The following is a 26,333-nucleotide window of genomic DNA, read 5'->3' as shown; positions in this document are numbered from 1 at the left end:
TAAATCGCACCACACACAAGAAGACATCGTGTGTGGACAGATGGAATGAAGCAGTAGGCATCTTGAGGAGAGAGAACTTACATGTAATGTTCAATTCACTTTGCGTAAAGTAGTTACCCATTAGGGAAAAGCTTTTTTTTTTTTATATAATTTTTTTAAATCTTATTGTGACAATGACATACGTCCCATTTTGGGCCTGGTCTTTATTCGGCACCACAGTGGAGCCACCATAGAGAGCTATTCTATTTGTATTCTGTAAGAGATGATATATAATTTAATTATGTGGGAGCCATTTCCCCTTTCCAAGAATTCTCCATAATACCCATGAACCCCTTCTCCACGGAACGGTATATCAGAGATTTACGTGGGGCGACAGACAGTGAATACATCCTACAGTAAATGGCATCCTAATCCCTACATAGTGAACAACTTTTGACCAAAGCCCTATAGGCCCTGGTTCAAAGTAGTGCACTATTAGGGAAATAGGGTGCCATTCAGGGCGCCAAACAGTAAAAATGATAAATGATGTCATTTGGGATTTGCTATTGATTATATTTTCTGGTAGTAATTAAATATCAGTTTTGACATATATGCGCTTGGACCCCCCCACCTAACAATATGCATGAACACTTTGGCACTAACTCACAAGGCGAACACACACACACACACACACACACACACACACACACACACACACACACACACACACTCAAACCCCTTTCACCGCCCCAGACTTATAAGCTATGGATCCCAATGGCCCCTTGATTGACAATTTTGTCTTTTACTCTGAAACTTACTTGAGAAGACAGGGGGTAGAGTCGAGACAAGGAGCGAGACAGTAGCTTCCTCAATCATTGATTCCGTTTTCAGAGAAGAGATGTCAAACCCAGACAAAGTTTACCCCTGAATGTTTCATGCCAACTCTCTGTGGCAGGGAGGCAAGAGGTTTTCCATGTACTGTATGACTCACGTCATTCTCCCTCCCACCCTCTAAGCCGCTGTCGCTTGTGTGCTCCTACATGTGGACACACACGTGATATAGGACACAGCACCAGAAAAATAAAACACACACACACACACACCGCCATTCATCAGTTAATGCAACAGAGGTCAGGAGTTAGCACTTTCATTGAGAGGGCCTGCCACTGCCAGAACACTAACACTGGCAGACTTGATATAACACTTGTTATAACGTGTCATGACACCCTTGTAATGTAATGACACTGTAATAACGCATGGAACAGAATATTACTTTCACCAAATTAGAATTCACATAAAGTCACTGTATTTCATGTGATTCATGTGTGTGTGTGTATATGTCTGTAATTTAGTCCTGTTGTGTTGTCGCTGCCTTATCAATATGTGCTTTATTTCTACCAGTATATGTGCATTGTGCGCTGGGATTCGTATAGGGTGATGTTGCATAAACTCTTTCGCCATCACGTGTCCATAGACACTTCGAACTAATGTGAGACCCAATTAAATAGGGATGTACTTGAATGCTGCAGTGTATAAAACAATATCATATAAAACTGATGTTTGCGAAATGGACTCATAAACCAATGGAATTTCAACGGTATAGTCTGAATACCATTGGGCCAAGTTGTCCCTGTAGCACCAGATGATATAGCATTCTTCACTGCTCCATTTCAAACTGAAGAAAGACTCTTGTCCCATGAAAAAAAAATGTGGCACCGAAGTGCTTCTCAAATCCGTGGACAGTTTGGGGTTGACCGCGTGTAGAGACCACAGCACACCGTTATTTTGGAGATCCGCGCTCTCCGTCTCTCCCTTACGCATACACTCTCTCTCTCTCTCTAACATGCACGTGTACAGACACACACTCTCTCCCTTACTCCGCTGCCTCTCGCTCTCTCCGTGCCCCTCTCATTTATTCTGTGCCCCGGAGAATTCCTCATCCAAACCTCAATCACGTATGATTGCGTAGAGTGAGAGAGATCGAAAGGTGAGCCCATTCACGCTTGACTGTTCGGCGATAGCACACGCAACACATCCATACGGAACGCATTGGAAATACTCCTTTAGGCTACACTAATGGTTTTGTGGGCAATAAGAAAAAAAAGGCGTTTGGGGAAATCTTTATAGCCTACCTACGGACAATAATAACAACAACACGCATATTTGTTTTCTCTCATCGTAAAAGCCCAAATCACCATGTTGCTGCTGCATTCTCGCAGACCATTGTCTTTCCCCGACAGTGCTCGCGGTGTCTGCTACTGGTAGAGGCGCTGGCACAAATGCCCGTAGTCCTCGAGAGCGAGTGGGGCAGCCAAACAGACAGTCGCCTAGCTCTCGTCGCCTCTCGATTCGGCGTTGTATTTGGCTTATGGCTTAATACGTTGAAAAGTTACGAGGCGTTGCATTAACGCAGCTGTTGATGAAATTGTTTACAGTGGAGTTTAAGGTGTCTCGAATGCATTACGGTGCTGGATATTTTGCCACTTACCGACTTTCCGTGCACATGAGGATTGCACAGACAGAGTCGATCTTGTCAGACTTGGCGCCATTCAACTGGAATACCTGAGACTCAATTGTGTGCACGCACGCACGCTCCGACAACACACAAACTTATTTACCACTGTTGTGACATTTTTTTTGAATAGCCTACATTTTGCAGCCATGCTTTTATCCGTGCGTAAATTTGCGGCATATGTTTTATGAGTCAATGGCATTTGACGCTTTCCCTGCAAGGAATTTGTGACTTGTAGGCTGGTATCGTTCCCCAGGATGCAGTATGGATGCCCGATGATGCGCGGGACTTGGTGGATTTTCTAAAGGGGATCGGAATGACATTTGAGTAAACCCCCGTGGACCGTAAATTCGATTTTCTCCACCCGGTTCCTTTTGCACCAAACAGCCGCACACAACTCGACATCTGTCCAACGATTCTGGGCTCGGTTTCGGTTCGGCTCGCCCGCGAGGGAGATGGCCGCAATCGCCAGCTCCTTGATCCGACAGAAACGCCAGGCGAGGGAGTCAAACAGTGACCGGGTCTCCACTACTAAACGGCGCCCCAGCCCCAGCAAAGACCCACGTTCCATATGCGAGCGGCATTTCTTGGGGGTCTTCAGCAAAGTCCGTTTCTGCAGTGGCAAGAAAAGACCAGCCGCTCGGCGGCGACCAGGTCAGTGCTGTAGTTTTGTGTGCAACGGTTCCCCCTGCCCCTCGACCGAGCCAAGCTAAGGCATTACCGCAGTCGAAGGCTCTAGCTAGCCCATCTGAAAGGCTGCAGGTAGATTTATCCGCGGTGCCTGAGAATGCGATGCGAAAATTCCACCTGTTCCATAGCTCACATAGCTCTGTCGAGAACCACCGCAAGACACAACAGTTTACCCACATCCTGCCGTATCAGCCTCAATGTAAAACGATGTATATGTTGTGACGTTACCAATATGTATGTTATATTGCTGTGGTCAGAATGATCGTTTATCTTGGCACCATTATTGCCATCCTATCATATAGTCAAATGCTGTGCATTTCTATTAGAAGGCAAGGCAAATATTGGCTTACATATATTAACATATATTTTTAATCCAGATTTCTTTTTTACATCCTCCTTGCCAAGTAGAATAATGCTACCTTAAAGAATTCAATAATGAATGCAAATTGAGACTTAGTGAAGATAAGTTGCACCGCAGTGCACCAAGGCTCTTTTGAGATGAAATGTTTAATGGTAAATGTTTATTGCAGTGGGGATGTTTATTGCAGTTTAGTGAGGTAGCTATAGTGATTAAGAGGCTACCCCGGCGTATTGATGGACACAGGCTCTGTTCCTACTATGCTAAGGTATCATTCTTCCCATCCTCCTGGTGCACAGATAAAGAGGAACGGGCAAATCATTCCTCTCCTTATCGAACGAAAGGCTGTCATGTGATGAACAGCAGGTGCACCATCCCCACAGACAGACAGGGAGACAGACAGACAGGCCAAAACCACAGACAGACAGGCAGGCAGACCAGAACCAAATACAGACAGACAGAACAAAACCACAGACAGACAGAAGAGAAACACATGCAGACAGACCAGAATCACAGACAAACCAAAATCACAGCAGAGAGTCCAGAACCATAGACAAACTGACAGACCAAAACCACAGACAGACAGACCGGAACCATAGACAAACTGACAGACCGGAACCATAGACAAACTGACAGACCAGAACCACAGACAGGCGGACCAGAATCACAGACAGAACAGGACCGTAGACAGACAGACAGAACAGGACCATAGACAGACAGACAGAACAGGACCATAGACAGACAGACAGAACAGGACCATAGACAGACAGACAGAACAGGACCATAGACAGACAGACAGAACAGGACCATAGACAGACAGACAGAACAGGACCATAGACTGATAGACAGACAGAACAGGACTATAGACCGATAGACAGAACAGGACTATAGACCGATAGACAGACAGACATAACAGGACCATAGACAGACAGACCGAACTGGACCATAGACAGACAGACAGCACATGTCCTTTACCTCATATCCCTATACTGCTATAATGATTTTAGCATTTTGACAAACAGCCAATGCTGGAGGAATTTGTCTGTTAAAAGAATCTTGTTTTTCCTTTTATCCCCTGTAAGATGCACCCTCCAAACCTCCACAGGTGTCCCGTAAGGGCGGCAGGCTAGGTTAGTAGCTCAGCCTCCATCCGTGTGTGCTGTGTTTTTTTCCGTCTCCACCCCCCGCCCCATCTCGCGCCCATGTCGATACCCCTGTTGCGAGGGAGGGGAGGTGGGTGGGAGATGGCTTATAGCACCTGTCTGGTGCCGGTGACCCCTCTGCTGATTTGTTTGACACTATGCTTTCAATTTTTATTTCTTTTATTTTTCTTTACTCCTTGTTACGCTCTCTTCCAGTAGTCTCTTTGTCTTTGGCTACTCTCTCCCTCTCGTTTTTTGTCTCAGTCTTTCAGTTCGTATGTGTCAGATCAGTTTTTATTCTCTCTCTTCGTTTTCCTCCTCCAGTGTGTCTTTGTTTGTGTTTAACATGTATGTCACATGTGGAGTATTGCTGTGTGACTGGGTGGCGGTCTGTTTATTTGTGTGCATCGACCTGCTGTGTTTTCCCTGTCTAACTTGTCGACGGTAGCAGTTGAGGTGATCATTCACCATTTCATGGTCATAACGCCATTCGTCAACATACCCAAATGTCCCTGTGTATGTCTCTGCATCGGTACACGTAATGTTGTGCCATTTTGAATGGCTCCAGTCAGCATTCATACACACAGGCACATTCTCCCATACTAGGCATATCCCAAGCGCAAAAAACAGGTAATTTGCTCCTTCAATGTCCACCCGTCTCTCTCAAACTCATACTTAAACACTCCCTCGCCCTCTATTTCTTTCCCCTCTCACACATACCAGCATACTTCACTTGCACGTAAACGCACGTCCATTCTGTTTCCCGCCCCTCTGAATGGAGCTGACGTGCTCTGCTGTCAGTGATTACTTAGCCCTTTATTTACAGAAGTGCAGTTATCACATGTGATTTAGTGAGACCCCCCCAGTTAGCCCCCACTCTCTCTGCCCTACCCATGATGGATGATGGCGGGCCTGTCCCAGAGATTGATGGCTCCACCCCCGAAGGGAAGTGAGTTGTGGGTTGATGGACAGAATAGTGTACAGCTGAGGCGACATGAACCTCCACTGCTGCGAGGTCAGCTTGCAGGCCAACCCTGGGCTCAACTACAGTATGGATCAAATGCCACTAATCTGCTCCAGGACCAGCTCTGGAAGCCTACAGATCCACTGTGGACACTAGCCCTGATTCTGATGCTACACCACCAGCCCTATCTGAACCCGTCCACATATTCACACTACACCTCGAAAGATCTGATCTTGATCAATGAATGGTTTGTTTAATTTAAAGACCAAGAAAATTCAATTGAATAATGAACTTGCATCCAAACACAATTTTGTTTGTTTAGCTCAGGCAAAGTGAAGGATTCATTATTTCCAGATTGCGACTTTCCATTCACTCTCAGTTTGATGATGAACGTTATTTTACACTTTCACAGATTATACGATGGTTGATCCAGTTGGATCACAACTGCCTTAACTTCAACCGTGCTTCAAATTAACCTTTGCATGACTCCATAAGCAGCATCACTTCCATAATATACAGTGCCTTTGGAAAGTATTCAGCCCCCTTGACTTTTTCCACATTTAGTTAGGTCACAGCCTTATTCTAAAATGTATCAAATATTTTCCCCCCCTCATCAATCTACACACAATAGACAATAATGACAAAGCAAAAACAGGCTTTTAGAAATGTATGCTAATTTATAATAACATTTAAAAAAGGATAAAAAGGAAATAAAAATGAAATAGCACATTTACACAAGTATTCAGACTCAGTACTTTGTTGAGTCTTCTTGGGTATGACACTACACGCTTGGCACACCTGTATATAGAGAGTTTCTCCCATTCTTCTCTGCAGATCCTCTCAAGCCCTGTCAGGTTTGATGGACAGCTATTTTCAGGTCTCTCCAGAGATGTTCGATCGGGTTCAAGTCCGGGCTCTGGCTGGCCCACTCTAGGATTTTCAGAGACTTGTCCCGAAACCACTCCTGCATTGTCTTGGCTTTGTGCTTAGGGTCGTTGTCCCGTTGGAAGGTAAACCTTCTCCCCAGTCTGAGGTCCTGAGTGCTCTGGAGCAGGTTTTCATCAAGGATCTCTGTATTTTGCTCCGTTCATCTTTGCCTTGATCCTGACTAGTCTCCCAATCCCTGCCACTGAAAAACATCCCCACAGCATGATGCTGCCACCACCATGCTTCACCGTAGGGATGGTTCCAGGTTTCCTCCAGATGTAACGCTTAGCATTCAGGTCAAAGAGTTTAATCTTGATTTCATTAGACCAGAGAACATTGTTTCTCATGGTCTTAGAGTCTTTAGGTGCCTTTTGGCAAACTCCAAGCGGGCTGTCATGTGCCTTTTACTGAGGAGTGGCTTCCGTCTGGTCACTCTACCATAAAGGCCTAATTGGTGGAGTGCTGCAGAGATGGTTGTCCTTCTGGAAGTTTCCCCCATTTCCACAGAGGAACTCTAGAGCTCTGTCAGAGTGACCATTTGGGTTCTCGGTCACCTCCCTGACCAAGGCCCTTCTCCCCCGATTTCATGTTTGGCCAGGGGGGCAGCTCTAGAAATAGTTTGGTGGTTCCAAACTTCTTCCATTTAAGAACGATGGAGGCCACTGCGTTCTTGGGAACCTTCGATGCTGCAGACATTTTTTTGGTACCCTTCCCCAGGGACAATTCCTTCAGCCTCATGGCTTGGTTTTTGCACAGACATGTACTGTCAACTGTGAGACCTTATATAGACAGGTGTGTGCCTTTCCAAATCATGTCCAATTAATTGAATTTACCACAGGTGGACTCCAATCAAGTTGTAGAATCATTTCAAGGATGAACAATGGAAACAGGATGCACCTGAGCTCAATTTTGTGTCTCATAGCAATGGGTCTGAATACTTATGTAAATAAGTATATTTTTGATAAATGAACAAACATTTTTCAAAATCTGTTTTATCTTTGTCATTATGGGGTATTGTGTGTAGATTGCTGAAGATTTTGTATTTATTTAATACATTTTAGACTAAGGCCGTAACGTAACAAAATGTGGAAAAAGTCAACGGGTCTCAGTACTTACCGAAGGCACTGTAGGTGCTCCTTTCATGCCTCTGCTGTTCAATCCAAATCTAACACATAAAGGCCAAATATTAAACGACCAAAAATCCCAAATGCAAGATCGTTTACTCCAAATCTATTTTCACTGCTAAGTGCTACTGGTGATGAGCTCCATCGAAGTGAAACTATCCACACAATCAAAATAACTGCATGTGAATCATTCCTGAGAGTCCGCAGATTATTGTTTCTCACAACGTGATCTTCTAGCACCCCCACCCTTTCCCAAACGATAAACAGTCTCATTCACACATACATTTTTTTCTTGCCTTGGGAGAGAAGACTCCCATAGCCTTGGGCTAAAACTCCGTATCCACCTGCTCCCTCACAAGTGTTGATTGCTGCAACCTGAGCCCAGCGCTAGCTCGGCTCTCCTCCAAATATCATCAGCACCACCAAGTTGGAAGGTAAACTCAGAGTTATTTATAGATGGTATAACATTTTGGGCTGACTCTCCTCAGGATATAACCATAGCCTTTGATTGGGGATCAGTTGTGGTGTTGAAAGCCCTAAACGGCACAATCAACATACAGTTGTGGATTTTTGTTACTCAAACCCACATTATGAAGTCCCGGTTCACGAACGTTACCAGGCCCATCTAGGAGCAAACAGTTACTTAGGGCAGAATACCAGTTTGAGATGATTGTGCACAACTGTTGTTTTTGCACAAATATCCCAACGACATCCGTTCATTATTTACGCAAAAGTTCAAGTTAAGCACATAAAAGGTTAGGATTCATCCCTTGGTGAACAGTGACAATGTGAATATTCCCACAAGGCAATCATCTCATCAAAATTGTGAAGAACAGGTCAATCTCAACCCTCAAAACCCCAAAACTTAGGCCGGTTGCTGTTGCACCATAATATACTGTATTACATTTCAGATTACATCATTACCTTCAAGAACCACTCATTAACATCACCAGTCTACAAGACTGCAGTAGATATGCATCCGTATTCGAGGGTCAGTTTGTCTTATAAATGTTAGGAGATACCTTAGCTAGCAAGTTGGCAGTACAACAAGGTAACAGTTCAGATGCATAGGTTACTGTCGTGACTACGAGCCCACCCATTGATTCTCTTGAATTGTCTTATTCTACGCCAAGTCAATTCTCACCCCTGACCCCAATCTGGTACCCAGGCTTTTTACCGTTAACCACATCCCCAACATCTGTTTTACTAGTTTGTCAATGTGAGCAGCAGTGGCGAGGTGTGAAGTGATAGGGGTGTGGTCTGACATGCCCCTGGGGGGTGGGGCGTGGTGGGGGTCTGTCCTTTGTTTCAGAGCCGCAGCTGAAAGGCATCGTGACACGATTGTTCAGCCAGCAGGGCTTCTACCTGCAGATGCAGCCGGACGGCTCTATCGATGGCAGCAAGGACGAGAACAGCGACTACAGTGAGTAATTGGGTTAGACACTACGACTCCCAGCATGCCGCATGGTTACCACTAGTCACTGGCCCAATTCCAGTTTCTTAAAAGTGTGTCCTTCCTTTCTTGACAGAATAGTGGTTAGACATGATTTGACAGGTGAACGCAAGGGCTCCGCCACATAGCTTTCACCTGTCTAGTCATTTCTAATCAGTGATTACTTTAAGGAAGGAAGGAAGGATGCACTTTTAAAGACTCTGAACTGGGATACTCACGTTACCCCATTTAGTATGACTTCCTTTATGGTATTGTATGATCAAAGCATGACAGACTTGCTAAGCTAACCAATTTGGCCTGCTATTTAGTATTTACTGTGAAACAAAATGTGTGCGCAAATGTGTGTGCAGTTTTGTTATAGCTAAGTGCCAACATCTACTGCCAAGATATATAACTATGTAAAATACACCAGCTGCGAACAATCAATTGGGTCGAACTTTTAAACAAAGTCTTGCAGATTAGCAATTTGCATATATCATTTTTTTGCCTCGCGTGACAGTTTTAGACAATATTACACATCAGTGTAATATTGAGAAATAAACAGCCTAGAGTTTGTGTCAAATCCATTATAATTTTGATAGAAAAGAAAAACAATTTGGATTAAAATTTGCATGTTCAACTGAGAACACTAAAATATGTTTTTTTTTTATATATCAAATGGAAGCACCTCCCGGCGCCTAGCAAAACATCCCTTGTGTGCCACTGTGTGGATGTAAGTGCCACATTAACCAGGTTTCCATTCAACCCTTTTATGCAAGTCAAGCACTTTGTATAAAGAATGTCAAAACGCCTGATGGAAACAATAAACGTTCCAATTGTCGACAAAACAAAATATGCTAGACAAGGTTGGGATCTTTTTGTCAGTAAAATGAATTATGCGAGAAATGTCGGTGGAAATACTTTTATGGACAAATATTTCTATAATAACCATATATATCGAAGTAAACTTGGATTCATGCGGTGACATGTGGTCCTCCCACTACAACTTGTCCGGAAAGCATGCAGTTTATTAGGCTACAGATTAAATAAGTTATAATGAACTTCACAGGGTGGTGAAAGTGCAAGGTGATGAGCTTGATGCTCCTTTCCAATAAATATCGAGGGTCTTATTCTGGTGACATAATCATCGATGCTTAGCTGCCGTTTGACAAATTCAAATAATTTAGCTCTTTTGTCCATAATTATCTCATAATGTAGGCTATACCCACGCTGTTGGCTAGAGCACAAGTGCCAATACCAGAGTGGGCACACGCTATATAACTCAACATTCATGGTGAGAAAACCCATCAGTAGAGTTGAAAATGCGATGAAAACCCATTTAACTTGTATTTTTTATTCAATGCATGGGAATTTAACCGCAAAAGGTATTTTTTATGTGCATTACATTATCACGCACAGCCTTTTATCCACAAGTCAAATTCATGGTAAACCCATCTGGTGGGAAATTGCGCATATTGTTTTAATGCAAATTTTCTGTCACCAATTGGATGGAAACCTAGTTAGTGTTTTGATTTATTCAGGTCTAAAGCCTGTGATTATCACAACTGCACTTTCGCTGTGGATGTTCATGGCGGGGAATAAATCCAATCGAAGGAACTTCATTCTCAGGAGAAATCTGGTCAAAGTCATTTCCCTCCACTTTTACAGTGGTTGCTCTCTCCAAGTCGGTTTGCCATGCACCGAAGCAGTAATCTTTACAGTGTCTCCCTATGAACCTTGTCACAGTGAAGAAACAGCTTTCCCTAAAGGAGTCACCCTGGAGGAATGTGTCTCGGGGGGTAACAGTCTCTGCATTGTGAACAATCCCTCAGGAATAGGTTAAGCCCCAGGATCAGTATTTATGTCGGACGGACAACAGTTTCCTAGGGGCGCTACTCAAGGATTACTTTGCCCTCTAGGAACATTGAGAGAATGCCAAGAGTGTGCAAAGCTGTCATAAAGGCAAAGGGTGGCTACTTTGAAGAATCTAAAATATATTTGTTTAACAGTTTTTTGGTTACTACATGATGTGGTTACTTCTATATGTGTTATTTCATAGTTATCCTACAATGTAGAAAATAGTAAAAATAAAGAAAAACCCTTGAATTAGTAGGTGTGTCCAAACTTTTGACTGGTACTCTATATTATATATATATATATATATAATATATATATACTACCGTTCAGAAGTTTGGGGTCACTTAAAAATGTCCATGTTTTTGAAAGAAAAGCACTTTTTTTTTTGTCCATTAAAATACATGAAAATTCATCAGAATTACAGTGTAGACATTGTTAATGTTGTAAATGACTATTGTAGCTGGAAACTGACGATTTTTAATGGAATATCTACATAGGCGTACAGAGGTCTATTATCAGCAACCATCACTCCTGTGTTCCAATGGCACGTTGTGTTAGCTAATCCAAGTTTATCATTTTAAAAGGCTAATTGATCATTAGAAAACCCTTTTGCAATTATGTTAGCACAGCTGAAAACTGTTGTTCTGATTAAAGAAGCAATAAAACTGGCCTTATTCAGACTAGTTGTGTATCTGGAGCATCAGCATTTGTGGGTTCGATTACAGCTCAAAATGGCCAGAAATAAATAACTTTCTTCTGAAACTCGTCAGTCTATTCTTGTTCTGAGAAATGAAAGCTATTCCATGCAAGAAATTGCCAAGAAACTGAAGATCTCATACAACGCTGTGTACTACTCTATTCACAGAACAGCTCAAACTGGATCTAACCAGAATAGAAAGGAGTTAGAGGCCCCGGTACACAACTGAGCAAGAGGACAAGTACATTAGAGTGCCTAGTTTGAGAAACAGACGCCTCACAAGTCCTCAACTGGCAGCTTCATTAAATAGTACCTGCAAAACACCAGTCCCAATGTCAAGTGAAGAGGCAACTCCGGGATGCTGGCATCAATTTGATGTTATTTTAATGGACAAAAAATGTGCTTATGTTTCAAAAACAAGGACATTTCTAAGTGACCCCAAACTTTATAACGGTAGTGTATATGACAATTTTATCAGTTGTGTAATTGCGTGAGATGATAGCATTTTGCAAACCATCTCCCCCCATCGCCCCAAGATGAATGGTTCTGACCACAAAAGTTTTCCTTCACTACACGCTCCACTGCTTTGATTGGTGTAACGTTAGCTAGAAAAAAGTGTCTATCCAGATATTGAAAAGGCACATGCAAAAAAAAAATCAAGGAACTTATAGGACAAGAACTGTGACTTCCCTTCCTCTCTGGAGCAGGGCTCTGCTGAAAGGAGTGATAACTGGAGTGGTGTTGAGGAGGATCAACTGAAGTTCGCCGTGTCTGTGACACCCGCCGTTTGGTGCGACGCAGACCCAGTGGAGAGTGTGGTGAAACAGAGCAGACACTATCTGTACTACTGAGTTCAGATAAAGTTAAGTTAGGATGGGTCAGTTATCCCGTGAGAGCTTTTGTCTCGAATCCATTACGTTGTTTTAGGTGTCAAGCTTATAGTCATGTGGCAGCAGTGTGTATGAGGGAGTTTCCTAGATGTGAGAAAAGTTGTGTGCGTAAACTGTAGGGGTTCCCATGGTGCTGGAGATCAGAGGTGTCTGGTGAGAGAAAGGCAGGTTGAGGATTCCAGGATCAGAGTAGTACAGAAGGTGTCGTATGATGAGGCAGTGAGGAGAGTAGTAGAGAAAGATGGGTCCAGGGTGAGGGATCTTAAGAGGCTACCTGTGAGTAGACCGGGGCCAATAGAGAGTGATAGGAATAACGTGCTTCAGTAAGGTTGTTTTTTTGGCATTCATGGCCACGGTTGTCAATTGTACCGCAGGACTGGAATGTAAATCACAGAGGATAGATGTTGTGGTGGAAGCTGCAGAGAAGTACTTGGGTGTACGCAGTGGCGATTTTAGCAGATAAATCTTGGTGGGGCAAAAAAATTATGTGGGATGCATGCCAGCATAGCCACTACACAACACAACACTAAACAAAACATTAATTGCACTATAACGGTGACAAACGGTTAGGGCCTACATAAAGCTGTCCCAACAGCAGAGTCCCAACAGCTGTCCCAACACCTTACCATTGCTACACCTAGCGGAGCCTAGTCTGGCAGCGAAACAGTTTATTCATCCTCATTTACTGCCTTTTAAAAAAACATAGCTGATATGGCTGACTTGCTTAAACAAATGTGGGTTCTACTGACAATTGAGATGTACAAACTATGGCATAAGCGGATAAGAGGCAATCCGTAATTTCGATTAAAACATTAATTAGCGAGCGAGGACGGACGTAGTCAATATAACTATTTGTTCAGCACTTTTGAAATGTACAGGGACAGAATTCAGAACATGGGCCGTTCTTCCAGTGTACTCCCTGTACACCAAGTCAGAACCTTAGGATAAATAAAGGGGGCATATAAGCAGACAACGAAAGCTCATTTTCGATGATTACATTTCTCTAAAACAGGTTATAGGCTACATGTGCACCACCAAGTTAGAACAGTAGGCGAAATTAAGAGGTGAAAATAGACCAAATTATTAGGGTGAATGCCATTTGGGTCTTTGCATGTCAAATAAGATACACTTCAAATAACACGGATTCCTTCGAAACCACTCATTGTTGAATTTGCAAATTTCCAATTTTTTGTTTAATGTTTATGTCCGATGGCCGATGAGCAGCATACATTTTATCTATTATTTCTCGTCTTTATTTCTCTTCATATGATAAGGATTAAAAAGGATTTGCCAGTAGATTGTCGACTTGATTCATGATGATGACTGCTAGCTAAGATTTTGAAAGTAAGATGTTGACATGATCTGCTACTGTACATACAACGTGATTTGATTTCATTATATCTGTGGCCAATGAACTTGAGCCTTCTTGGCTCTTGGCTCAAGGGCTCTTCTAATGTAACTCTATGACAGGACCCAAAGGGTATAAATGTTCGATGTCTACCCTTACTAAGGACTTAGACTTGAGAGCCAGTTTCTCATGAGAGACAGTTTCATCATAGTGCTTGATGGTTTTTGTGACTGCACTTGAAGAAACTTTCAAAGTTCTTGAAACTTTCCGTATTGACTGACCTTCATGTCTTAAAGTAATGATAATGACTCTTTGCTTATTTGAGCTGTTCTTGCCATAATATGGACTTGGTCTTTTACCAAATAGAGCTATCTTCTGTTTTCCAACCATGTCACAACACAAATGATTGGCTCAAACGCATTAAGGAAAGAAATTCCACAAATTAACTTTTAACAAGGCACACCTGTTAATTGAAATGCATTCCAGGTGACTACCTCATGAATCTGGTTGAGAGAATGCCAAGAGTGTGCAAAGCTGTCATCAAGGCAAAGGGTGGCTATTTGAAGAATCTCAAATATAAAATACGTTTTGATTTGTTTAACACTTTTTTGGTTACTACATGATTCCATATGTGTTATTTCTTCGAAAGTAGTAAAAATAAAGAAAAACACTTGCATCTCGAGTGGCACTGCATCACAGTGCTATCTGTGCCAGTAGAGATCCTGGTTCGAATCCAGGCTCTGTCGCAGCCGACCGTGACCGGTAGACCCATGGGGCAGTGCACAATTGGCCCAACGTCATTCGGGTTACAGGCTGACTACACCGTGCGCTCTCATTGCAAAATAAATTTAGAAATCTATATTATTAAATTATTACACCCACACTGCTCGCGCACGCCAACAAGCGTATGAGTTGCCAAGGGTTAAAATAGAAGTCAGTTCTATTTGTGACGCAGATCGTACTGCAAGTCCTGCCTCTCCCATCTCCTCATTGGTTTATAGAAGCAGGTACAGGTTATACCCACGTGGGTGACTGAAAGACGAACAAGATCGGTGGCGGTAATGCACCTAATTTATGAAAGTTGCCAATCGCAATATAAAGTCCAGAGAAGAAAAGCCTGGAAGGAGGAGAGATGACTAGAAACGATTCGGTTGACCATTTTATGTATGGATTAATTGTCGGAGTAGAGGACCTTGTGCATTTCAGGTAAAATAACAAGTCAATGTTTATATCCCAGGACAAATTAGCTAGCAACAGCAAGCTAGCTAAATAGGACAAATTAGCTAGCAAGTGCAAGCTAGCTAGCTAAATTGCCAGAAATGTTTAATGCTTTTCGACCTGTCTCCAAATTAATGTAATTGTTTCAGAGTTTGTTTTGATATTTTAACCTGCGTGTCGTGATCGCGTTTGGTGAGGGGGGGGACAAAATACATTTATGCACGATGGTGCACGATGGCACATGCGCGCAGCCGGTTTGGGTTCCGTGTTAGGGGAGGGTTTGGCCGGCAGGGATGTTCTTGTCCCATCGCGCACTAGCGACTCCTGTGGCTGGCCAGGAGCAATGCACATTGACAAGGTCGCCAGGTGTCCGGTGTTTCCTCCGACACATTTGTGCGGCTGGCTTCCGGGTTAAGTGGGCATTGTGTCAAGAAGCAGAGCGGCTTGGCTGGGTTGTGTTTTGGAGGACGCACGGCTCTCGACCTTCGCCTCTCCCAAGTCTGTACGGGACTTGCAGCGATGGGACAAGACTGTAACTACCAATTGGATACCACAAAATTATGGAGAAAAAGGGGGTAAATTTTTTAAATAATAATAGGAAGAAATAGAAAAACCCTTGAATGAGTAGGTGTTATAAAACTTTTGACTGGTAGTGTATATATTTTATTTTTTATTTTGTTTGCCCCACCAGCCCTGAATGATGGGTCGCCACAGGGTGTACAAGATGTTACTACAGAAAATATGTTTTGAACGACAGTGTCCCGTCCTCCCAGGCTGCTGGCCTGGAGTAGGATCAGATAGGGCCAAAGTAGTGGAATAGTGGTGAGGTTTCAATGGGTGCAGGGTTATTTGGTAATTTTGCACAAAGTATAATGAATTCATACTTAAGCAATAAGGCCTGAGGATGTGTGGTATATTGCCAATATAGCACGGCTAAATGCTGTTCTTAGGCACGACGCAACGCGGAGGTGTACACAGCCCTTAGCCATGGTATATTGGCCATACAGTATATCACAACCCCCCGATGTGTCTTATTGCTATTATAAACTGGTTACCAACGTAATTAGAGCAGTAAATGTTTTATCATACCCATTGTATACGGTCTGATATACCACAGCCAATCAACATTCAGTGCTCAAACCAACCAGTTTATAATATAGAATAGTAGGCTGATACACAGCCAATATAGTAGGTGGCAGCCTGCACCTATAACATTTGTTTGCGGATTGCCATAATACCAAAGAAGAAGAAGGAATTTACAGTTAGTTACGTGTTATTTGTGGCGTGCATGATCATGAGAAAAGTCATTGTAGTCTATCATTTGTGAGAACCATGAGTCATGAGCATGGGCTGACTTTGCTTTGCTGTACCGCGGTCCATTACAATGTAGAGAAACGCATATCAGCCATATTACCATTGCTTCATTTTATTATTTCTAACTATTTCTGTGTTGGATTCGTGGCCATAATTTATGGAAGATGACAAAACTTTGGAGAAAACAATAGATGGCGAAGTCAAAGATAGGACAGTGGTTGCCATCTGTGGCAATATTTTCCCTAAATCAATGCTTATGACAAATCCAGCTCCAGAACCATCCATAGAGCCAGCTGGCTAATCTTTTGAATCTTTTGAATACGGTGTAGTACTTTTTTTAAATATCCAACAACAGATTAGCTAGCTAGCTAGATAAGGTTAGCAAAATAGCTAGTTAGCTATCTAGATAAGGTTAGCATGCTAGCTAGCCCTATTAGTGCGGCAGGGTAGCCTAGTGGTTAGAGCATTGGACTAGTAACTGAAATGTTGCAAGTTCAAATCCCCGAGCTGACAAGGTACAAATCTGTTGTTCTGCCCCTGAACAGGCAGTTAACCCACTGTTCCTAGGCCATCATTGAAAATAAGAATTTGTTCTTAATTAACTGACTTGCCTAGTTAAATAAAGGAAAAATAAAATAAAAATTAGTTGATGTTCATCAACTCCACTGGGAAATTACCACATCCAATTCTTGAATGTGTATACGTAGCCTTGGTCATTCTTCGGAGGTGGAACCTAAACATGCATTTCATCGCTAGGACAGGAAATTATATTGAAATATTGGCGACAACTTCCTCTGGGGGGGGTCCTTTAAATGAGTTATTGGGAACGTAACTGTTGCAGTGTTCTAGGAGTGATGCTGCACTGTAAAGGGTTTTCCGTGAATTTGACAGCATGTTATAGGCAGATCAGTGGCTTGTAAAATTCTGTGTTTCATATTACAGTACACCTACTGTAATATAAACACAGCAAGTACTGTGTAATGACACACAGTACAATACCATAGAATTGTCTGTATTTTATGGTAAAAATAATCAGAATGAATGAATTAATTAATTAATGAAATTCATTGAGAGGAGGGGTTTGCATTTCACTGTAGTTTACTGTAATTACGGGATTGGTGAAACTGCTACACTGTAAAACAGTAACTTGTTTTTACAGTAACTTACTGGCAGACAGTTACCTGCAAGTTACTGTAAAAAAAAAAGTGTTACTGTAAATTCCAAATAAACTTTGGTTAAACAATACATTCTTTGGAATTCAGGGTAACATACTGTATTTTTTTTTGTATTAACCAACAGGTTATTGGCTGCCAGTAAGATACCGTGAAAACAACAGGATTTTTTTTACAGTGTAGGTAAAATGTTTACACATTCCAGCATAGGGCGGCAGGTAGTCTTACGGTTAGAGAGGTGAGCCAGCAGCCGGAGGGTTGCCAGTTCGAATCCCTACAATCAGGATTGAGCACCCAGATAAGTAGATCAGCATCAAACTACTTCAGTTTGGAAAGTTTGCCCCAAAAATCTTTTGGGAAGTGAGTTGTATCAAATCCTAGATTCCGTTGCTTGCCGTTGTGTCCTGTCCAGCTCCCTGTGTGGCCACACCTCTTTTAAAACATATGTATGTCTATTTTTAAGCAGAAGTTAAATTTCAGTTGGACCTTGTGTGCAATTGACCAATAAAGTGATCTTAATTAATATTTTGTGTTTTATATCACTTACACTTCTAGAGGCCTTAACAGAAGCTTCCAGACTGGCAGCAACTACAGGGCAAAACAGACAAAAAACACAGCAATTATTTCCCCACCCACAGCATTATCCCACAATGCACCATCATTTACAGTATGCTGCAGTAAAAACATTTCTGAGTATTTTACTGTTGATAATACCCCAAATGACCGTATAAATAACCGTTTTCCATTACAGTGTGGTTTGGGTCAGTGGTATCTGGGAAATCTTCTCAATACCCAGTAATGCTGGCCCAGGGATGGAGGAGTGCAGTAAACTGCAGTAAATAATTCAGTAAATAGAACTAAAAATACCTCCTTCTCCATTTGTACCAAATTAATAATTCCCTCTGCGAGAAGCTTCATGCTCAGAGACAGACTGAAGAGGACACAGAGAGGAAAGGAGAGAAGAACCTGGCCTAGCTGGCTCATGATGTCTTAATGCTTTAATTTCTGTTTAAGAAATGATTGTATAACCAGATTGCAACCAACTGCACTGTTGTTCATCAAGTGCTTTTACTGATTGGAATGATTGAAAATTGGTTCATTCAACCTTCTATTCATTTTTTTTCTGAAATCAAATTATGATTTTGTCAGATCAATGTGATTTTTTAAATTAATGAACACTTCTAAGTTGCTTTCAACACCTTGCGCATGTGCGTTGAATTGCGGTGGGGGCAATATAGCGGCAGCAGCCTATCAGAGGAGTTGGAGGCATGGCTAATTTGGGGTGTGGCTTTCAGGTTATAATTTTAAGAGCCTGATTTTTTTTTAAGAGCCTGATAAGTTTTCTGTGTTAAGGTAGCCTTTGCTTGGTTATGATATTGTGCTTGCTAAATGTGAAGGTCTTCTGTAAAGAATATTATATTTTATTATTACAATTTTTCAAGTTGTTGAATAAACTTAGTTTACAGGGAATTTATTTAATTCCAAAGTCAAAACAAGATGGTTTGTATTTACATGAAATTTTTGTCTGTATTTGTTATTTATTAGGTTTAACCAAAGGGGAAAAGTTAAACATGAAATATAGGTTTGTTAATAATCAAATATAACAGTTGACATTGAATCATATAGTTGGTTTCAACAAATGTAGTTTCTTTCAATTGGGAAAAACAAACTTATTCACTAGTAACCAATTGAGGTATCATTTTTTACATTGTGGTCTCTTTCAAAACCAGGTAAAGATGCATTTTGCCATGATGAAATCAAATTATTCAAATTGTCATGGTAAAGACGTCATATTTTGGTTGTTATCTGGTTAGATATCCAGATTACAACCAGATAGAAACTGCTTGCTAAAAACCTTTCTCTAGACAACCACCATACAACGTGACCATGATGTCTGTTTTTCCCATTGGGGAAAAGATAGAACACTTTGGAATACAGTAAGAGAGAGCTGGAGAACTGTTGAGCAATAGTTACTAATAGGCATGTAGGGAGGGAGGGTTGAGAGATGAGAGATCGAGAGGGAGAGAAATGCAAAGTGAAAGCTTGGCATTCAGGACCTATTGATCTGTGTGATGGATTATTAGAATAATAGATTACCTCCACCCTTGAACTGCTCGACCTCCTGACCTCTGCTACATTATGTGATGCCAAGATGGCAGGAATAATTTACTTTCAGGAGGCGGTTTGGTTGTACTTTTGGGATCAGAGGAAAAAACTAACTGCATACTAGATGTGACCAGCTATGGTGAAACCAGACATTTCAGTTACATTTATTTGGCCTCTAATTTTCCTCCAATAAAGAATGGTCCATGCTTATTCTTTAGGCAGCGAGCTGAAGGAAAATCTGACAAGGATAAACTGTTGGTTTCAGAGAACAGGAGGATTTCATGCACAAATACAAAACATTCTATTTAATTGTCCAAAATTAGGAATTTGGTTTCTAAATGTCATGATATTTGTTGGTGGGCTGATGAAGCTGGTTTAGGGTGCAGGCGGCTGCATTTACAGTACTGAGTGGGCGTCTTATTGGTAATATGATTGACTGGTAGGTTAGTACACAATTGCAAGAGAGTGCTGGAAACCACCATTAAATTCATTAACAACCGTGTTCAATTTTGAGTCAGCAACCCGACACTAATTTCATCGCATATTCGGTTGCTCGCTCCTCTATAAGTACCTGCACAAATTGAGGTTTATGAAGCCATCGCTGGTTGTGGAAGACCAACTCTATATACAGTGCTAGTTCTTCGCCTGCTCCATCTTCTCCATGGCTAATGCTCTTGTTTAGCATTAGCTGTTAGTGCAGCTGAGAGAGCCTTCTCTATCTGTCACAGTAAGCCCCCCCCCCCCCACACTTTCTCCCACCAAATTTCACCCAAAGGATGTCCCTCAGGATTATAGGAACTGCCCTTCCCATTTGCACGGCCCAGCACTTTCTAAACTGTCCCGGGGTTGTATTATCTACCGAGCCCATATTAGCGCATCAAACAGGCTTACCTTCCTTTTTGGATTCGCCTTGGCCGATTACAGCTCCTTCAGAGGGCTGACATTCCTAGGAGTTGGCGTTCTTGAGTCACTTTGACACGTTTGTCTGCCCTTTTGAAGAATGAATATTTCTGGAAATCTTTTTACACTCGCATATGGCAGGTTAGGCCAGCTTTAGCTGGTGTCTGTCAGATATTATAGACGCGTGAGTTACAGGCTCGTCGTTAACGCTTGCCTAGTTAAATAAAGGTTAAATAAATCAAATGAAATAAAAACTCAATGTTTGCCAATGTCTTTGCATGCTTAAAGGACATGATTGTTGAATCATTCGATAAAGTAGACAAAAGCAGGGTTTTCTCTTACGGATTCGAATGTAGGACAGCTCCTGTCTCATTAGTTAAGTCACAGTTGTTGAACAAGTCAAATGAGAGCTCTGGCAGCTATTAATCATTTCATGATTTCTACTCCACACGTCCTACCACTTCTCTGATCTCAGGCAATGGCAATGTAGGTCTGTCTGAGGGGACTGCATCTGGTCTGATTGAACCCTACAATATGTCTAGGTCTGTCTGAGGGCACTGCATCTGATCTGATTGAACCCTACAATATGTCTGTGCGGTTGATGGCTGATGTAGCGGCAGCTCTCGTCCAGAACATTCTGTCTCACGCTCATGAAGTCATGCACGAATCCTCGGAGAGACAAGTTTTGGGCATCAAAGCAACAGAGGGAACGCGTCAGAAAGTGCAACCGAGCGACGGATGAATGAAAGAGAGAGCGAGAAAATGGAAAAGAGAGGAAAGTATGAGGTGGTGGACAACCCCGACACATTGGGCCCAGAGTACAGTAGCTGAAAGATCCAACAAAGCCTTTTCAGTGTAAGTATACATCTCCTGCCTGGAGATCCTCAGAGGACAATTTATACTATAGCTAGGCGAAAGCGGCATGTCGATTTTTATTGAGTGAAATTGAATCTGCTGGGCGGACAGACGCGTGTTGGCACCTCTCCTCTCATCCCTGTGAGCTTTATCTGAGCTTTATCTGATTCCGTCACCACTTACAATCTTCTTAGTGCTCGTGCTGTATCCCTAACCACTCAACATGGAAATTCACCACTAGAGGAAGTCCTTTTTAGGAAAGAGGGAATTCTGCCTCAGAAGGAAAATGCATGCTGTATAACTGCAATGTCAGCCACTGTTCAAAAACCCCACTTTAAGAGGTGCCATACAGGAACATCAGTCAGGTCACACTGGTGTCAGAAGTGGGATCCATCTCCCGGGTAATTCAGTTATAAATGCGCACAGCAGGCCTTTCACAGGTAAAAGTTAAATACTAGAAGTGCGAGATCAAAAGGTCTCCGGTGAGTAATACCTGTCTTTTCTCTCTCTCTCTCTCTGTCTCGCTCTCTCTCTCTCAGCACTGTTTAATCTAATTCCTGTGGGTCTGAGGGTGGTGGCCATCCAAGGGGTGAAGGCTGGCCTCTACATTGGAATGAACGGAGAAGGATTCCTCTACAGCTCAGTAAGAGCCACCGCCTCTCACAGGCGTGTGTGTATGTGTGTTTGTGCCTGTTTGTTTATGAGTCCATGCGTGTCTTTTTGTGTGTGTATGAATACATGCTAATGTTGTGCAGTGTGCATGCATTCTTGTTTTGTTTCGTAAAATGTTTTCCTTCATTGCACATTACCACATTCATTCTACATTGATACATATCAATTTCAATTTTTGTGTGGAGCTGTGTAAAACACTTGTTTTATTGTGCAATAATTGCTACCTTGTTCATTATTTCTTTCTAGTACCTTGCATGCACTTAATGCAAACTTTAGAGAAAAAGACTAACTGCCCCTAAAATCAAACTTCTCCTTTGACAACTGCCTATGTGGCATCAATATGTGTCAGAAACATTTATTCTTGTGTGAAATGTATTTATTTTTTATTATTATTCATATTTTTTTCTCCCCAATTTCGTGATATCAAATTGGTACAGTCTTGTCCCATCGCTGCAACTCCCGTACGGACTCGGGAGAGGCGAAGGTCGAGAGCCATGCGTCCTCTGAAACACGACCCTGCCAAGCTGCACTGCTTCTTGACACACTGCTCGCTTACCCCGAGAAGCCAGCTGCACCAATGTGTCGGAGGAAACACCGTCCAACCTGCGACCGTGTCAGCGTGCATGCGCCCGGCCCGCCACAGGAGTCGCAAGAGTGCGATGGGACAAGGGAAACCTGGCCGGCCAAACCCTCACCTAACCCGGACAGTGCTGGGCCAGATCTGTAGTGACGCCTCTAGTACTGCGATGCAGTGCCTTAGACCTCTGCGCTACTCGGGAAGCCCTCTTGTCTCAAAATTGACTACAAAGTGTAAATAGGATAGTTTTGGTCATGAAGTCAGTCTCGTCCAACACAGAGTTTGTAAGTGAGTTCGTTACGACTTACTGGAGGGTTGGGTATGGGCTACTTACAATTGAAGTTGGAAGTTTACATACACCTTAGCCAAATACATTTAAACTCAGTTTTTCACAATTCCTGACATTTAATCTGAGTAAAAATTCCCTGTCTTAGGTTAGTTAGGATCACCATTTTATTTTAAGAATGTGAAATGTCAGAATAATAGTAGAGAATGATTTATTTCAGATTGTATTTCTTTCATCACATTCCGAGTGGGCCAGAAGTTTGCATACACTCAATTAGTATTTGGTAGCTTTGCCTTTAAATTGTTTAACTTGGGTCAAATGTTTTGGGTAGCCTTCCACAAGCTTCCCACAATAAGTTAGGTGAATTTTGTACCATTCCTCCTGACAGAGCTGGTGTAACCGAGTCAGGTTTGTAGGCATCCTTGCTCGGACACGCTTTTTCAGTTCTTCCCACAGATTGTCTATGGGATTGAGGTCAGGACTTTGTGATGGCCACTCCAATACCTTGACTTTGTTGTCCTTAAGCCATTTTGCCACAACTTTGGAAGTATGCTTGGGGTCATTGTCCATTTGGAAGACCCATTTGCGACCAAGCTTTAACTTCCTGACTGATGTCTTGAGATTTTGCTTCAATATATCCACATAATTTCTCCCCCTCATGATGCCATCTATTTTGTGAAGTGCACCAGTCCCTCCTGCAGCAAAGCACCCCCACAACATGATGCTGCCACCCCGTGCTTCACGGTTGGGATGGTGTTCTTCGGCTTGCAAGCCTCCCTCTTTTTCCTCCAAACATAATGATGGTCATTATGGCCAAACAGTTCTATTTTTGTTTCATCAGACCAGAGGACATTTCTCCAAAAAGTACGATCTTTGTCCCCGTGTGCAGTTGCAAACCGTAGTCTGGTATTTTTATGGTGGTTTTGGAGCAGTGGCTTCTTCCATTGCTGAGCGGCCTTTCAGGTTATGTCGATGTATGACAAATTTTACTGTGGATATAGATACTTTTGTACCTGTTTCCTCCATCATCTTCACAAGGTCCTTTGCTGTTGTTCTGGGATTGATTTGCACTTTTCGCACCAAAGTGCGTTCATCTCTAGGAGACAGAACGCGTCTCCTTCCTGAGCGGTATGACGGCTGCGTGGTCCCATGGTGTTTATACTTGCGTACTACTATGTTTGAACAGATGAACGTGGTACCTTCAGGCGTTTGGAAATTGCACCCAATGATGAACCAGACTTGTGGAGGTCTACAATTTTTTGGCTGAGGTCTTGGCTGATTTCTTTTGCTTTTCCCATGATGTCAAGCAAAGAGGCACTGAGTTTGAAGGTAGGCCTTGAAATACATCCACAGGTACACCTCCAATTGACTCAAATGATGTCAATTAGCCTTTCAGAAGAGTCTAAAGCCATGACATAATTTTCTGGAATTTACCAAAATGTTTAAAGGCACGGTCAATTTAGTGTATGTAAATTTCTAACCCACTGGAATTGTGATACAGTGAATTATAAGTGAAATAATCTGTCTGTAAACAATTGCTGTAAAAATTACTTGTGTCATGCACAAAGTAGATGTCCTATACGACTTGCCAGAACTATAGTTTCGGTGGAGTGGTTGAAAAACGAGTTTTAATGACTCCAACCTAAGTGTATGTAAACTTCCGAATTCAACTGTACATGCCCACTTTTGCCGATGATGCCCAATTGCCCAGAGACAACACATTGTGGTCTTTCCCCAGCTGCCATGTGGACATTTGTTGTCAAGTTTGCATATGGGTGCCACGCACGCACATTTCACTCGGCAAATTGGAGGGATAATTGGCTTCCATAAAGTTGATGCAAACCTCCAATGCAGTTCAACAATATTGCCAAATGGCCAGGAATGGATTACCTCCGACACGGTCACTTCTGCCGCATGTCAACCGTGTAACCGCTGGTGTTGGTGAGTACTTTAGCAAAGTAAATAGCTGGTACTAGCTAGTAGCGACGTTTGGTTATACAACATATACAACATGATAACGCTAGCGAGCCAGGCTAGCTATGATACCACAGATGAAAGAGGAATGATACTGTACTGTAGCTAGCTAAATGTATGAAGCTAACGTGTAATGTGATGTAGCTTGTCAGAGGAAGATATGCAGCTCATGTTAGCTAGCTACCTTGCTAACAACAGCTGACTGTAGCCCATTGGCATTTAGGGTCAATACAGGGCAGGCACTTGGGAACTAGCTTGCTAGCTAATCAGAGGATGTAGCAAGCTTGCTTTCAATAATGTTTCATCTCGAACTGGCTAGTTAACGTTAGCTGGCTGGCCAACTTATTTCAACTCATGCAAAGATTTATAACTTACCCTGATTTGCAAGAGTTAGCTAGCATTTGGGGTCTCCGTCTGCTAACCCAAAACAACATGCCTGTTCTCATAAAAGTTGATTGTGTATTTTCTAGGGCAAAAATAAATATAGCTATGGCTCTGTCAGCAAGCATTCAGCAAAGCACACAGTTGGTTGCATATTAACTGTGTCAGCATCACCGGCCTTAATCTATTTTGTCGTGACAGCCCCTCTATTAGCATATAAATGACTTCCAAACTAAAGTAAGTTATTTTTCTCGCTAAATGTTTATTGATGATATTTTATTTAATTCACAGGCTACGTACAAAACCTACCATATTAGGAGCTGTTACAGAAGGCTGAGGCAGTGGCCAGACACCAGTCCTGCTTCAGAGTAATGGAGGACACTTGAATAAGGTTGGTCACATTTGATTTGGTTAAAAGTCCTGGAATTCACCTAACCACCATTGATCATGTAACCAGTGCTGTATGATGGAGGAAGTCCCCAAAAAATCTGAGGAAGGCCCGAAACATTTTCAAAGACTCCAGCCACTCAAGTCATAGACTGTTCTCTCTGCTACCGCACGGTAAGCAGTGCCAGAGCGCCAAGTCTAGGACCAAAAGGCTCCTTAACAGCTTCTACGCCCAAGCCTTAAGACTGCTGAACAATGAATAAAATGGCCACCTGGACTATTTACATTGACCCCCCCCCAACCCTTGCTTTTTACACTGCTGCTACTCGCTGTTTATTATCTATGCATAGTCACTTTACAAATTACCCTGACTAACCTGTACCCCCTGTATATAGCCTCGTTATTGTTTATTTTGTAAATATTTTCTTAACTATATTTAATCAACTGCATTGTTGGATAAGGGCTTGTAAGTAAGCATGCCACGGTAAGGTCTACACATGTTTTATTCACTGCATGCAACAAATAAAATTGGATTTGATTTTTGTACAGTATGTGTGTCTTGTATGTTGTA

At 42.3% G+C, this 26,333-nt stretch overlaps 1 protein-coding gene across 1 annotated transcript in view; it reads left to right on the top strand.

The window, feature by feature from the left end:
* The first annotated feature begins 2,314 nt into the window (after positions 1 to 2,314).
* LOC139386693 (fibroblast growth factor 12-like) overlaps positions 2,315 to 26,333 on the top strand; it is a 39,436-nt gene continuing 15,417 nt past the window's right edge. The window contains exons 1-4 of the mRNA XM_071132514.1: positions 2,315 to 3,145; positions 4,622 to 4,669; positions 9,009 to 9,119; positions 22,025 to 22,128. Coding sequence (XP_070988615.1) covers positions 2,947 to 3,145; positions 4,622 to 4,669; positions 9,009 to 9,119; positions 22,025 to 22,128 — 462 coding nt within the window. The 5' untranslated portion in view covers positions 2,315 to 2,946. The remainder of the gene's footprint in view (positions 3,146 to 4,621; positions 4,670 to 9,008; positions 9,120 to 22,024; positions 22,129 to 26,333) is intronic.

The sequence above is a fragment of the Oncorhynchus clarkii genome, chromosome 28, assembly GCF_045791955.1.
Source record: "Oncorhynchus clarkii lewisi isolate Uvic-CL-2024 chromosome 28, UVic_Ocla_1.0, whole genome shotgun sequence".
Lineage (NCBI taxonomy): Eukaryota > Metazoa > Chordata > Actinopteri > Salmoniformes > Salmonidae > Oncorhynchus > Oncorhynchus clarkii.
The sequence above is the reverse complement of the archived record's forward strand: the minus strand, read 5'-3'. Positions and strand labels throughout refer to the sequence as shown.